This window comes from Apodemus sylvaticus, chromosome 2, assembly GCF_947179515.1.
Source record: "Apodemus sylvaticus chromosome 2, mApoSyl1.1, whole genome shotgun sequence".
NCBI lineage: Eukaryota > Metazoa > Chordata > Mammalia > Rodentia > Muridae > Apodemus > Apodemus sylvaticus.
This window is the reverse complement of record NC_067473.1, coordinates 27509414-27524633: the sequence shown is the minus strand read 5'-3', so window position 1 is coordinate 27524633 and position 15220 is coordinate 27509414. Positions and strand designations below refer to the sequence as shown.

Genomic DNA, 15220 nt, shown 5'->3' with positions numbered 1-15220 from the left:
TTTCATGAGCTAATTTTCTTCCTCATACATTTTTCACTTGGCTTTCCCTCCTCCATGTTCAAATATAGATCTTACCATCTTTCTTATAACCTGTATTAAACTGTTTCATTCAACTTAAAACCTTTTAAAGCCAGGACATCTCATTTTAGCTGACAGAAAAATGCCAATAGATATGGTCAGAAAATGTTAATAGTGCTTTGTGGACAATAGCCCACTTGACAAAAGGAACAGGAACATGTACCTTTAAGTATGTCACAGGCATCATTGTCTTGTTTCCATGTCATTGTATGTAGTGTGTCTGTAGTGTGTATGTAATGCAAATGTATGAGACCGGTGTCATTCTACATCTTCATTTCTCTTTCTAGGAAAAGGCGGAACCTCCGCAAACCCAAGATGAAGTTCCTTCTCGTTAACCGGTTCACCCTGCTGCTCCTGCTCCTCGTGGTGAGTGAAGATAGTTCTGTTTTCTCTTAATGGCCATGCAGAGTAGGGGGGAGTGTCTGAGTGTGGATGAGCTGGCAACTGTAAGGAAACCAAAACTGGGCTTCTCCAAACTGGCATTCTTCCTATTCTGTGAAGAATTTGAGAAATGACCTTTGGGCATTTGCTCATTTTGATTATTGTCATAATTGATCTGCACAATTGAGTTCCATTTGTTTGGGAAAGTTCGTAATAATTTGTCACCTTCACAGTGTAGACAGCTGCGAATTTGCCTGGATACATTTTTTATTACATGTTTTTGAAATGTGGCTTTGGATTATGGCTTCTGGGCTCTTCTATACTTTTAAAACAACTGAACTCTGTCAATATAGCCCTTGATTTCTCTCCAATGTATTTCTGATCAAAACTAAGAATTCTCAGTACTTTAGGAACCATGGGTACTCTATAACTCTTGTGGCTCTTATGTTCAGATTCACATTGTATAATTTCATGTTGCATTACTCATAAAGATTTGGCTAGTTAGAAGTGTAATTACCTTAGAAAACTCTGTTGGTGTCTATTTAAATCAAAATTATGGACACACCATCACATCACCTTCAACAGTATGGTCTGAATCTAGGTCTCTATGACCCATGGACCTAGGGAGCCTGAGCTAAACACAAGAGGGTGGCTTACAACATTCTAGAACTGGCTCTGTTATGGCGCCTCTAGAAACCTCTGGTAACCCAAAGGCAAAATGATTGACTCATATCAAAGTAGGATTGGCCCTAGCATAAAGTTGGGTCATCTGAGGCCACTTCCTTCTGTCCTTCATGTTCATTATGAGTTAAACTTTCTAGAATGGAAGCCCCATGAGGGCAGAAACCATGCTAGCAAATTGTACTGCTGAGTCTTTAGAACCTACCACAGGACCTGGTGACACCTCATCTGCTGACTGCGGCAGTAGCAGCCTGGTTGCCATATGTGTGATGACACTTTCTAAAGTCTTCCAGAATGACCACACATATATGGCAGTTAAACTGCTACATGGAACAATAAATAAGATATAGATGGGTAGGTTTGTTGGTTTCTAAAGACATGTGACATGTTCGTATCTTGTTGTCACCTTTATGTAAGCATGGCAATGTATATTTGTTGCATCATTTATAGCATAAGCCCAATAACAATAAATTAGTCAAATTGTTTCATGTGTTCCATATTGCTTGATTGTCTCAGGATATCACTGCTGGCTTTAGTTTTCCTTAAGACTGTTGAAAATAATGCTATCTCATTAGCAATTTTATTTGCATTAAATTATCAGAAAAGTTTAATTAACAATGTAAAATGTTTATATGTAAATGCAATTTTAAGCAATATTAAATTTATTATTAGAAAAAAATATTATATATGTCTGTCTGCCTATCATCTGTCTATCTATCCACCTGTCTGTAAATAAAATACTCCAAGGTCTATGTTATTTAGGAAGAAAGTCATTGGGAGGTTCAACGCTCAAGCAAAGACCAGGCTGGGAGCATCCCAGAATGCTGTGGCTTACCTGATGACCACGAAGACTCTGATTTTTCATTCTTTCAGTGTTGAAACACTCTCTACTGAGCCAGCTGTAAACCAAGTTCACTGGAGTTTGTTTCAACATTGCAATAATGTTAAATATGCATCTGCTCCCATCAACATATCGGAACCTGCTTTCATTCATGCTATTCTCACTCCTACTGATGTTACAATGTGTCAAACCTAATAAAGATGCTGCTGAAAACATACGTGTAGAGCTTTTCTATTTAGCATCCTTACACATACTATTTCCCTCACGTTCCCATGAATTTCCAGTTATTATAAGAACATTTCTTAATGAGTTGTAGGACACATAGAGATAGAATTTAGAATGTGTATTTATATTAAATAAACACATATGACTTTCCAGCTTCTAATTTGGTTAGAAGACAATAAGCAGATGGCACACAATTATTAAACATATCAAGTGAGCCCACAAATGGCTTCCAGGGAGATAAACTTTGAATATCTGTCCCACAAGTGCACTGTCATCCTCCCTTCTTTAGTGGTTCAGTCATGTTAGTTTAGACTTTTTACATACAGTCACATAATCCATACAAAGGTGAGTGAATTAAATATTAAAACACAAACACAAATAAAGGATCTTTAAAAAAAAACAGAAAACATAAACTGAGCAAAACCACATTCTAACTCCTAATGGTATATCTGAGGATGTCATGAGGGGAGGTGACTGTTTGTGTGTCTCCTGTCAAGAGCATGCATAGTGTGTCTTTCTAGACAGTGAGTTACACAGGAGCCAGATTCATACCTGTTTGCTTCAGGACTTCATCCTCACAAATGCTCAGTTTGCCAATTTCAGTAAATAGTTCTCACTGAAAATCATTGACAAATGAGTCATGACGGGGAGTTGTGTCTTGTGATGTGGCTAAAGGGGCTATGCACGTTTAATTGTTTTATGAGGATCATCTCTGATGCCATGCATTTAAAATGCATGAAATATTAAATAATCAATATTCAAATAGTAAAAGTGTTGTAATAGAAGGATCTACCCTCTTCACAGTGTAAACAGTTTCTACCCAGCTAACTTGTGGGAATGTCTAAAACAGGACTCAGCTTCCCCTACAAAGATTTTAATTTGACTCCATATTCCCTTGCTCCAGGAATCTCCCTTTTGGGGAGGATGGACCAAATACCTGGGCCCACTGGCACCACCACTCCTAGTCCTTATATTTGGATTTGCCTTCATCTCTCCACTGTATGAGAAAGTGTTGAGAGCTGTGTTCTCTTATTCTACCATGAAGTGATATGGCCCAGACATTCACTTTCTGACACCCCCGCCCCATGACTTTGAACTGTGGAAATCTATGCTGCTGCATTATATTTGCTATAATTCTGTCTTCAAAACCTTGATTGATCAAAATGCATAAAGCTTTCTCTTTTTTTGGTCTTTCAAAAATCTGTAATACCTGATCTTTTTTCAACCCCTTACCTATCCTAAACTCTACTTCCTCTTGTCACGAAAGTGTTGCCAGAGTGTCATAGCAGTCCCTGAACATTAGGCTGTCTTTCCCCTCCACTGTCTGCAGCCTTTCTTCTCTGCTCTATGTATCTTCAGAAACTCAAGAGCCCTTTCAAGTTCTTTTGTAACTGTCACCAAATATTTTTGCCCCATATCCTCTCCCTACTCTGATGACATGCTATTGCAGGGGCTATACACAGGGGCAGACACAGGACCAGTGACATTTGAGCATGAAGCTCACCAAATAAATAAATAAGCTTTGTTCATAATGTGACTAGCACTACTAAAAAACTCATCAGGCTCGGAGGCTAAGAAAACTGAACTCTTGGTTACAAGCTAGAAGAGACAGTATAGTGGTAATCATCACACTCATATACACATGTACAAATACAAAACTTACAGCAAGTTAAGACCTATAGAGGGTGACTGAGTGGAAAGACAAGGTCAACTTAAATATCTGAAACATCTGAAACCTGATATAAATACTCAAAGTTACATTTGCTTTATTCACTGAAAATGTATTATTATGTGTAAGTCAATGTGTATTATTATTATGAGAGTCAATTATTATGTGTAAAGCAATGAAACCACTTTGAAGAACTTAAAGTCAATTATTTTGTTTGATCTGAGGGAAAACAAGGCAAATTTTGACAGAGTACACAATCCAAACCTGAGTCAATCCTAGCTCAAGATGTCCACTAAAGGAGCATTTTTTCTATAATTTCTTTTTTTTTATCATGCGATCCAGGATTCTTAAGATTTACAAAGATGGAAATGTTGGTTTAATAATGGAGATGTTTTGAAAATCAAGTTATTTGTTCTGTTTGTGTGTAAACTTTCCAAAGAAAATGAATTGAAACAAGAGATTATCAAGATGTGTGTGTGTATGATTGTTCTACATTCTCAACAGCACCTGTACATTGATACAAATATAAATGGATAGAATATAAATGTTAAATGTAACGAATTTTTAGCATAGAATACTCTATGTGGAGTGTTGCTTACAGAAAAGAAAAGAAATGTTTTCATGTTTTTACAATGATCACATTTATTTATGTGTTAATTCATTACCTACTCTGTAAGTAACTACCTTTTCACCTTTTCTACAGAGCCCAACTCCAGTTGTCCAGGCTCCTAGCAACCTCACCGACTCCGGCCTTGACCAGGAGCCCTTCCTGTACCTGGTTGGCCGCAAGAAGCTTCTGGATGCTCAGTACAGATGCTATGACCGGATTCATCAGCTGCCCCCTTATGAGGGAGAAGGTAAGAGAAGCCACGAGAGCCTGTGTGTGAAGCATCATTTAAGACCGCGTCTTCCCGGGGTCTACAGAGTTCTGGGTAGCTGAGATGGGATAGCTCCACAGCCTTACGTTATGGTGTGCCTATGTAGCTTGTGCAGCACATATGATGATCCTCCCCACCATATTGAACATTATTTTGGCTGGCATTTGCCCTTACAGCAATATTACCCCAATAACTCAGCATTCACACCTAATAAGCAAGGAACAGAACAGGACTGAACGATAGCAGAGAAATGAAAAGCCATGGGCGGAGACTCTGCCTGAGGTAGAATCTATGCAAGCCCTGCCTTGTTTGGATTGATTAAGTATATCTTTCCTTCGTTGCCAACTTATTGACAACATCTGCTAATACTTCTCTCATTGCCCCATCCCCAACGCATGGGGAATTGCCTCAGTAAGCATGGTTAATCTGTGCTCTCCTCTAGAGTTATCTTTGTAACCGCCCCCAAATTTTTCCAGGGCTAAGTATAGTTTACTTACTGTAGAAGTCCCAGAGAAGAAAATTTAAAAAAAAAAAGGTGTGATGGGCAAGCACTGGCACAGCCTTTTAAATTCTCTTCCATGCCTCTGAACCAACTTCAAAAATTCAATAAGGCTTTTGTATAGCCTTGAACATTCTAAGAGAAAGCTACTTAGAAGGATGGAAAGTGATGAAACCTGCTCTACTGATATACACACTTTACTTTAAATAATAATTTTAAAAGTTTATCAGATGCGACATACTGATATGCTTTATTAAATTAGGGCATATCCTCATCACTATGTAAATATATTTCAGATTTTTTGAGGAATTAATTTGTTATCAGTATTGATAAATAATGCTGAATTTTTCTTCACTGCTATGAAGATAAAAGTAGGAAAATGTGCCTCAGCTTACATGAACTATAAAAATTGCAATTTAAATTCAATCTCTTGATTGGATACCTTAAAAAGGGTAAAATTTTCAGTAAGTCAAAACTTATCAACATACCTCAGAGCCCATTTGATTTTTTTTCTGGGCTACCTTTTAGATTTCCTCTACAATTAACTAAATGGACAGAAATGCATTGTTTGGGGATGCTCCAGAAAAGGGGAAATCATTTGAAATGTAAATAAATATATCAATAAATTTTTTTAAAAAAAAAGAAAAAAGAAAAAAAGAGAAGCTCAACTGCAGAGCCCCTTACAAAGCAAGAGGTAAAATATCACTGCCTTCTATCCAGCGAGATTTTCTCTACAGATACACCAAAATCATTTGAAAGTTTATTTCAAAATAATTAATTAGAACTGCTCATTTAAAATGTGATTAGTCTTCACTGCAGTGATAGGATCCAGCCTCTCTGATCTCCTCAGAAAACATTCTCTTTCATGTAAACCACATGTTTCAAATCCGGTTTCATCCTGAATTCCCAGGTCCATATTGCAACCGCACCTGGGATGGCTGGATGTGCTGGGACGACACTCCCGCTGGAGAAATGGCCTATCAGCACTGCCCTGACTACTTTCCGGACTTTGACACAGCAGGTAAGGTCTTTAGTTCCATTTTATGTTTTTATGTTATAAATAAAATGTGTTAAATGGACAAGGGGATCCAATCCACCATCCACCATAGTGACGTCACATTGAACATCACCTTTCATATTGCAAAGCATTTACATACTTATTTTATCTTTTTGTACTTACAACATTTAACACAGTACCGCAAGTAAATCCAACTCAATACATGGTGTCAAGATCTCTCTATTTAGAACTAAATATTATTTCTTAATCTTCATGCAAACTTGTACAAGTTGGAATACATTCATTAACTTTTAAGAGATGGCACATTGCTTTTTCAGGGCTTGCTCCTGTCACACAAGTATTCTTAGATGCCAACCTGGAAGGCTCAAACAGGAGGACAGTCTAGGAGGAACAGGTTGTTCTCAGTGACATGAGATTTTAAAGGCTGATGTCACTTATTTGAGGTTCTTCATGTATACAAGTGTGGAGGTCTAGGATTGAGGAGGTTCCTCGATTATTACTCAGGAGTGGTGCAAAACCATGCAGGTAGATTGTCATCGCCTCTAGCCACTAGATGGAGAGATGTGAGCAGGAAATGGGATTGAGTAATTTGAATTAATAAAAGGTGGGGAAATATCCTGGTATAAACATGATCAAGGCTTGGCAGGCTCAAATAAATGTACTGAACAGTTGAGCCTTAAGAAGCAGAACACCAGATGCAGGTGGTAAGGCAGACAGCAAGTTATTGGGGGTAGCTACTCACTACAGGACCTGCCTGATCAGAGCCAGAAAAACCATACTCAGACACCCTTGAAGAAAAATAGATCTGTCCCATTAAGTTAAATATAGAAGGCTATGAATAAACTAAATAAGCCTTAATTAAAGAAGATGTCCAGATGATGATACTAAATAGCATCAGCTGGAGATATAATAACCAAGTCTCTAGAACAAGATAATATTGTTTTCCAAGGGTCAAATGATCTGACCTGGCCATAGGCGTTTAAGTGTCTCAGGAATTCCCATAAGAGCAAGATACGAACCCTTCACTAAGATAAGGCTTGAGAGATAATTTGGGGGTTTCCTCAAGAAAACTCCTCACTTATTATTGAAGCCAAAATCCCAACACAGAACAATACAGATAATCAAAGTATAATTACAAGGGATGCTTTTTAAACCAATGCAAAATAAAATAAATGTCCACATTGGCCAAACACTTCTAGGAATCCCATTCTAAAGGATGGCATAGAAAGAGCAGGTTTTGTATGGTACCCTAACTCTGAGCTACATTTCTGTGAACTGGAACCAAAATAATGAGAATCCTTCAGGCCTTCATTACCTCTTCCCAACACAAGGTGCCTCATTTATCTTAATCTGCCATTGCCTTAAAGGTGGTTTTACTGGTACAAAAATCTGTCCAACAATTGAGGTCTACTAAGCCAGCTGGAAAGTAGCAATGGGCTCTTGCCAAAGTAGCTATAAATATTGACTAAAAGGCATGGTGTTGATAAGCAAAGTAGGGATTTCCAGTCATAGATCCATCTTTTAACTCTACTTTTTAGATGGAGCCATCTTTGGTAGAGATAAATGCAACATTTTCAAAGTGACTTTCTTAAACACATTTCAGTTCTTTACAAATTTGTTGAATTAGATTACACCTAAATGACACAAAAATTCTCCAGGAAAATGCAGAAGTTAATGGGATGATGGTATGGGAAGTCTTAGTCAACAAATCTGTGAAAGCAAGAATTTGTTCCCCAGCAGCCATATAAAATCTGGGCACAGGGGGCACACATCTAAATCCCAATTCTAGGAAGGTGGATGCAAAAGGTTCCATCCAAGTTAGTTTGCCAAATTGGTGAGCTCCAGGTTCTTTAGGAGATGTTTTCTCAAAACACAAGTTGGAAAACAATTGGAAATCCCAAAACACATCTAGCCTGGCCTCTACACACAATTGCACATATACAGGACCACGTAAACATACATATACTACACAAAAGTAAACACTGAAAGAGTTTATGTCAGTATTGGAATTCTGAAGAAGACATACTACCCAGAAGTCATCTACAGTGTGAACAGGAAAGGGGAGCAAGGGGGGCTGAGAAGCGTGACACTTGGATTCTCTCAGCATTAAATGTCTAAGTGGCAAAATGGTTTGTGTTATCTCTATGTTTAAGTTCTATGGTGGGATTCACTCGCAGGCACAGCCTGTAAGCTTTAACCCATTGCTTTTCTTGTTGGGATTTGATATACTAATACATTATCATTTTGTTCCATTAACAGAAAAGGTTTCAAAATACTGTGATGAAAATGGAGAATGGTTTAGACACCCTGACAGCAACCGAACCTGGTCCAACTACACTCTGTGCAACGCTTACACTTCTGAGAAACTGCAAGTAAGTTCTATTTCAAATTTCTGTATTGGATGAGAATGCCACTATTTGTACACAAAAATGGGTGTAAAAGTATAAATTATTTGCTGCCCCAAATCACACAAAAAAAGTAGCTAAAAAACCAACACATTTTTATGTAAGGAAGTGGGGTTTCTGAAGGGCATGAGAGAAAATAACATTTCCTTCCTTGTTCGTGCTCAACATCAGTACTTCTGTTTGAATGTGAAATCAAGCCAGATGTGACTACTCTCCACAGAGCAGAAGATGGGATTTCATTAGGGCCAGAAATTAGGCAGCATTTTAAAGAACTCATTAATATCTTTATCCCCCTGGGAGAGTTCTCTAATTATCAGAGAGCAACCAGCTAAAGATACCCTCTCTTAGTACCCAAGTTGGACATGACCTTAGTTTTACTGCTGGGGGGGATGGAGCCTTCCATTATCCCATTGATACAGTGAAGGAAGTTTAGATAATTTTCAGAGGTGTTTACTCCTATTTGTTAATACCTGTGCCTTTACATGCTATGAAATGTTTGTAATATCTTGGGTTAAAAAAAAGTTTATTTAAGTCTATTGAATAAGGAAACAAATAATATTTGGTCTTTAATTGAAAGATTACTAAATCTACCACCATCTCCTTTACCATCATAGATGGAAGAAATAGCATCAATATTTAGCTCTAAAGAGCATCTCTGAACAATCCTCTTAGCTCTAATATGTGCAATCATTTCCTTCAAAGAGAGGCCTGTGCATTAAGTAATTACTGAGTCAGAAACAAAAAGCATTTCATGCTTTGCTTTGCTGTTGCAAAGTTTGAGAGTAGATAAATGTTTTCCTTTATTAAACCAAAATAAATAACACAGTAGAGGACTACTGGGTCTGTGCTCATTCAGAGATGATGCACCTAACCTTCAAGAGACTGGAGGGCCCAGGGAGTTTAGAGGTCAGGGGGAGTGGGGGGCGTGGGAACATCCATGTGGAGACAGGGGGTGGGGAGGTGGTACAGGATGTGGAACAGTCAGAGGGTGAACAGGGCGTGGGGGGAATAAAATATGGAGTGTAAAAAATAATTAATTGATAAAACATCAATAGATGAAAATTGATATCTGCAAAATTATACACATAGTATCTTCATCAATGAAAAAGTAAATGAAACTCCAGCAGCAGCAGACTTTATATATATAAAAAGAGAGAGAGAGAGAGAGAGAGAGAGAGAGAGAGAGAGAGAGAGAGAGAGAGAGAGAAGAAATTGAAGCTATTGCTCATCTACTTACAAGTTTTTCCGACTCTTTCTTCAAGAATGCGTACGTTCTCTATTACCTGGCTCTGGTGGGTCACTCCTTGTCGATTGCTGCTTTGGTTGCTTCCATGCTGATCTTCTGGATTTTCAAGTAAGTACATTTGAAATACCACTTCCTTTTTATTCTAGTATCAGCTTTATTTTGTGTCTTCTTCCCAGCAAGACAATAGCATAAGGAAAGTTCTTGAAGAGCCATCCTCCATTTATTATTAATTATTATTAAGCTATCACCATCTTCAATTTATATGAATAGAAGTGAATCTTAAAAGAGTACAATTAGTTACAGGGAATCTAGGAACATGTGCCACTGAGTATGATAAATTAGCAAGAAAACCTAAATTAGATAAATATACTTGTAACTCTACCTGAGGAAAAGATGGAGTTCTTATCATCTTCAATGACTACTTGCCTCCTTCCTGTAGTAATTCTGCAAACCCACACGAACCCTGCGGTCTTACAGTAAACGTTTCTTTTACCCCAGCTATTGTTCCATCGTGGACTGATGAAAACCTATCACAAGTCCTCAAGTTCAAATGCAACTATTTGAGTTATCATTATGAGTTAAAACTCTTGGGGCTGGAAAGAGATGGCTCATGAGTAAAGTACTTACCATGAAAGTATAGAACCTGAGTACACCTTCTCAGCACCCATTTTAAAGCTAAGCATAGTTTGTCTGTAACCCCAGCAGTGAGGAAATCAGTAGAGAAAAATGGGTACTAGGGACTAGATGTCCAGCCAATCACATTGAAATGGCAAGCTCAAGACTCATTGAGAAGCCATGTCTCAAAATGGAAAGAATAAACCAAGAAGACACCACTATGGTATGCAGTCTCCACACTCAGGCATAGTTGTACCCTCAAGCTCTCCACACACAGGCATACGTTCACACATGGATCAAATGAAAATAAGTTAGAAATATTAGGCACACTGTAAATCTTTATCAAAATAAAGCACTTATAATTTGTGCCTCACTAACTGTTTTACCTATATTTACAAGTATAAATTTCAAGAAAGCCACATGTATGTTCTTTATAGAGACATCACAGTTAAGTAATACATTCGAAACTAAAATAAAATTAAGTAGAAATAATCTGATTATTTATAATCACTTAATACTTAGATTATTAACTGCCATAAAATAAATGCAATATAAGTCTTTGACATAATAATCATTGTTATTATAGTCGTTACTGTTGGTTCTACTAATGACTGGGAACGATACAAATTAAGAGTTTCTGTTGAGTTTTGAATCCAAATAATCCTCCACGCTTAAAGGATGTTACATGTCATTCAATATATAGTGACTCATAGTATAAGAGAATCCTGTTTATCTTATTGAAATATTTTCTAGATTATACTAAATATAATTAACCCTAAGAGAGACTAATTACCTATGAATATACCCTGAGCACAATGACTACTTTTCCTGATCCCTTTTTAAATTTTCTTCTGTATCATGCTCACAATTCTTGTATTTATTAAGTATGAACACCTAAAGCAGTTTTTTAGTGAACAGCAAAGACATAAACAAATCATCAATATGTTCCTTCCACAAAAGGTTTAACAGAAGAAGGGTTGATAAAGCAACAAGACACAGAGAATTGATTACTAGAATTAGGAGAGTGTTTTCAATTATAATGATCAGAACACAGCAGAGTAATCACATCACATGATTAATTTTGGAATGTCTGTTCATTTCTCAATTGCTCTTCACCATGGTAAATAAATAAATCATCATGACTCACAACAGCTTTGATTAAAAAGCATGATGCTAAAACCCTACCTTTGAGTTCTTTTCTAATAAAAAAAAAAGATAGAAAAAGAAAAGAATAAAAATTCTCCACAATTCTAACCACATAAAACAATAAATATAGCCTTGGCTCAGAGATAAGTAGCAGGGGCAAAACAAAACAAACAAATAACATAGATAATCATAGAGATGTGAAAAGCCGGATTCTATTGGGACATCTGGAAGAAATGTTAATCCTCTATAAAAGCTGATTGTTACTCCCTGCCATATTTGCATATTGTATGAAGAAGTGATTTTGTCTTGTGCAGTATTCATAATTATGCTTCTCTGGATGGTTTCCTGAACGTTCAGAAAGACCATTCTATTGATAATATCATACATTATTAATAATATCAATAATAATATTAGAAAGATATTGATATCTTTTTTCCACCCTGGTACGACCAATTACAATTGACCAATTGTCATTTTATCACATGGTGTTTATAAACAAATAGCATGGTTTATAAATAGCAAGAGGAATTCTTTAAATATAAAAGCCTGTACTGAACCCAAATGCATCACTTTCCTTGTCATATAAGACCTTTATATTTCTGATGGCTTTAGATTGAATTTTTGGGACATTCAAACTTCTATTTTCAAGTGAACTTTAACATTAGTACAAATGTACACATTAAGGAGGTAGACAAGAAATCAAGTGCACACAAGGTAGGGAAGGATTGGGCCAAGCAGGAGCATTTATTACAATTAAAAATAACTTTCAATCTCAGTCTTACATTTGCTATCAGATGCCACCATGAGAAACAAAAACCATGAAATACCACTGGAAATGGATTTTAAAGCTTTCCTCTAAAAATCTGAAGTACTAAACCACGAAGTTATAGCATTTAACAACCATTAATGCTTTCGTGTTATTCTTCCCCAGGAACCTTAGCTGCCAGAGGGTGACTCTGCACAAGAATATGTTCCTTACTTACATTCTGAACTCTATCATCATCATCATCCACCTGGTGGAGGTTGTGCCCAATGGCGATCTGGTGCGACGGGATCCTGTAAGCACTATCTGGCTTTGGTTTTAATTTTATTGTAAAGATCATAGTACCTAGAGATAGCATGGTTCTAATCGTTGACTTATTCAGTTGTTTAAAGCATAATCTCATTGACTTCCATAGTTGATTTTTGCATTAAGAAAGCCTATTAGGGGTTCTTAAAAATAATTGTTACATGTTAAATGGGTGAGAAGCATAGTTAAATGAGAATTTTGTAATAATGTACATGCTTATGGCTACTAGATAATTTATCAATTTTAATGATCTATTAATATCTATGGGAAAATATTGAGCACCTCTTAGGAATACAGATAAATACTAGGCACACTGTAGCAGTGTTCCCAGTAAACTCCAGTTGGCCACTGATTTTCATTCTAATGCTTCCAGCATGGGCATTCGCCATCACCTCAGCTGTGTGCACTTGTGCATCTACCCAAATGAATCATACACATATGGCCGGGTTCTATGTTGGTATGGCTTGGAAAGGATCCATATTAACATAAGGAAATACAAAGAACTCATGGTCAAAATACAAACATTCATGAAATTCATGCCATGTGCACCATCCTTTTATATATTGTTGAGAAGAACTGAAGTCATTTGGCTCTGTCACCAAGAACTACCTTGGATTCCTTTTGTCAGAATTGTCCTGAGGGTTGCTTACAATGATTCATGCTTGCCTTCAACTTTCTTTTTCTCTAATTTTTTTCTCCTCGTAATAGTTTCTGGATATAGCTATACTTTAGCCAACTGGGTAAATAGAAATAATAGCCAGTGATATTCCCCATAATGCTGAAGTTCAGTTGCTATAAAGTCAGTTCAGGGAACAGTCTAATGTTGTAATTTTGCGTGTGAAACCTTGCATTTGACATTGCCAATATTTGATCCTGTTTGTTCTGAAACATTGACAGATGCATATTATTCATCATAACACACATATGTGGACAATGCAGTGGGAACTGTCACCACCCTTACCACTGAGTGCACACGAGGGAAAGATGGACCCTCATGACAGTGAAGTGGTATGATGAGGATTGAACTTCAGAAACTTGTGACTTCTGTTTGACACAACCAGTCTGGGACAAACCCACAAAGGGCGGGGTGTGGGTGGGGGGTTTGTTTTCTCGTAATTCATTCTCATCGGCTAGTTTGTGTATAGGGTCCCGTTAACAGAGCTGAATCTAGAAACTAGAGTTCAAGAGAGCCTTAGCAGCTATAGAGAGTTGTTTCCATGTATGTAGGACAGTGGGATGGGGAGGAGAGGGAACCCAGAGGCAGAAGCTGCAGCTAGCTAGCATACAGGACTGGCCAGGGCATATTTTAACTTTTGTTTCTCTGCTTAACTGTATCATGCAAGCATCTGTAGATAGCCTCATCTTTCAAATCTGGCATTTGACAGTTCTGCCAACCCAATGACAAAAATGCATGAAATTTGTCCAGAGCATCATCCTGAATAACAGTGGCATAGCAGTGGCATGGCAAATTAAGCTTCTGCTTAATTTGGCTTCTTATGAAATCCACACTTGCCATTTGAATATATTCATAAAATCATTACTATTCTTCTTTAAAATCCATGCCATCTGCTAATGGACACAAAGACTTGTCTTACCTGAAGAATTATGTAACCAAATGGGTTTTTCTTGCTGACTTTTTCTTTTTAAATGACAAATGACTGAAATAAAGTTAATCTCATTTAATTTAACACTAACAGTATCCCCAGTGAGAAGTGGATATTACCTTATTTTTAAAGTTAGGAAACTAAAGTTCTGTGAAGGCAAATTTCTTTTCTATTATGAATACTTGGAGATAGGACTTAAGATGGCCCAATCTCATTTGATCCTATCTCTCTTTTCTATATTCTTGATGATCTGCTATTTTCTCATGTTCTTAAAAAAAAAAGTCTCATCCATTGCAAGGATTCTCTGTAATTAGCCATCGAAGTACAAGCAATGCACTAAGTATCTCTCAGGACTGTCAGAGCTTTTTCATTTTCCATTAAAGGGTTGCACTTCAGTCACTGAATAATCAGCCACACTGACCTGGGATTGGTGCTCAGTCACATTGCAAAGTACTTATGCTCACAAGTAGATTTTCCCCCATCTGCTCAGCTTGCTCCCCTGCTGTTACTAGCAAAAAGAATCCTCACAGTTTGTGAGATCTTGCTGACCTTGTTATCATCTTGAAATAGACTAAAAAGTCAAATTCTCTGCACCATTACAAAGTTTACTACTAAATTGTAGAAACTGGTGGAAATGTATCCATCAAATGAGAATAACAAAAAACATTTTGCTTGGTTTTAAAAAGTTCTCCTAAAATTCAAAAGAAGCATAACCCTTTTAGGGTCCCCAAGAGCATAATATTAAAAATTCACAAGGTTTCTGCTAACTGTTACCTTGTGGCTAAATCCATACATCTTTGTGCTTGGCATTTCAAACAAATTTATTATGTAACTTCTTCTTCATGATAGTCTCATTAGCTGTCTT

General features: G+C 37.1%; 1 protein-coding gene across 1 annotated transcript in view; it reads left to right on the top strand.

Annotated features, from left to right (window-relative positions):
- The first annotated feature begins 372 nt into the window (after positions 1-372).
- Positions 373-15220, top strand: part of Calcr (calcitonin receptor) — a 32347-nt gene continuing 17499 nt past the window's right edge. Inside the window, exons 1-7 of the mRNA XM_052172418.1 lie at positions 373-444; positions 4579-4732; positions 6163-6273; positions 8530-8642; positions 9938-10029; positions 12614-12740; positions 13649-13759. Coding sequence (XP_052028378.1) covers positions 394-444; positions 4579-4732; positions 6163-6273; positions 8530-8642; positions 9938-10029; positions 12614-12740; positions 13649-13759 — 759 coding nt within the window. The 5' untranslated portion in view covers positions 373-393. The remainder of the gene's footprint in view (positions 445-4578; positions 4733-6162; positions 6274-8529; positions 8643-9937; positions 10030-12613; positions 12741-13648; positions 13760-15220) is intronic.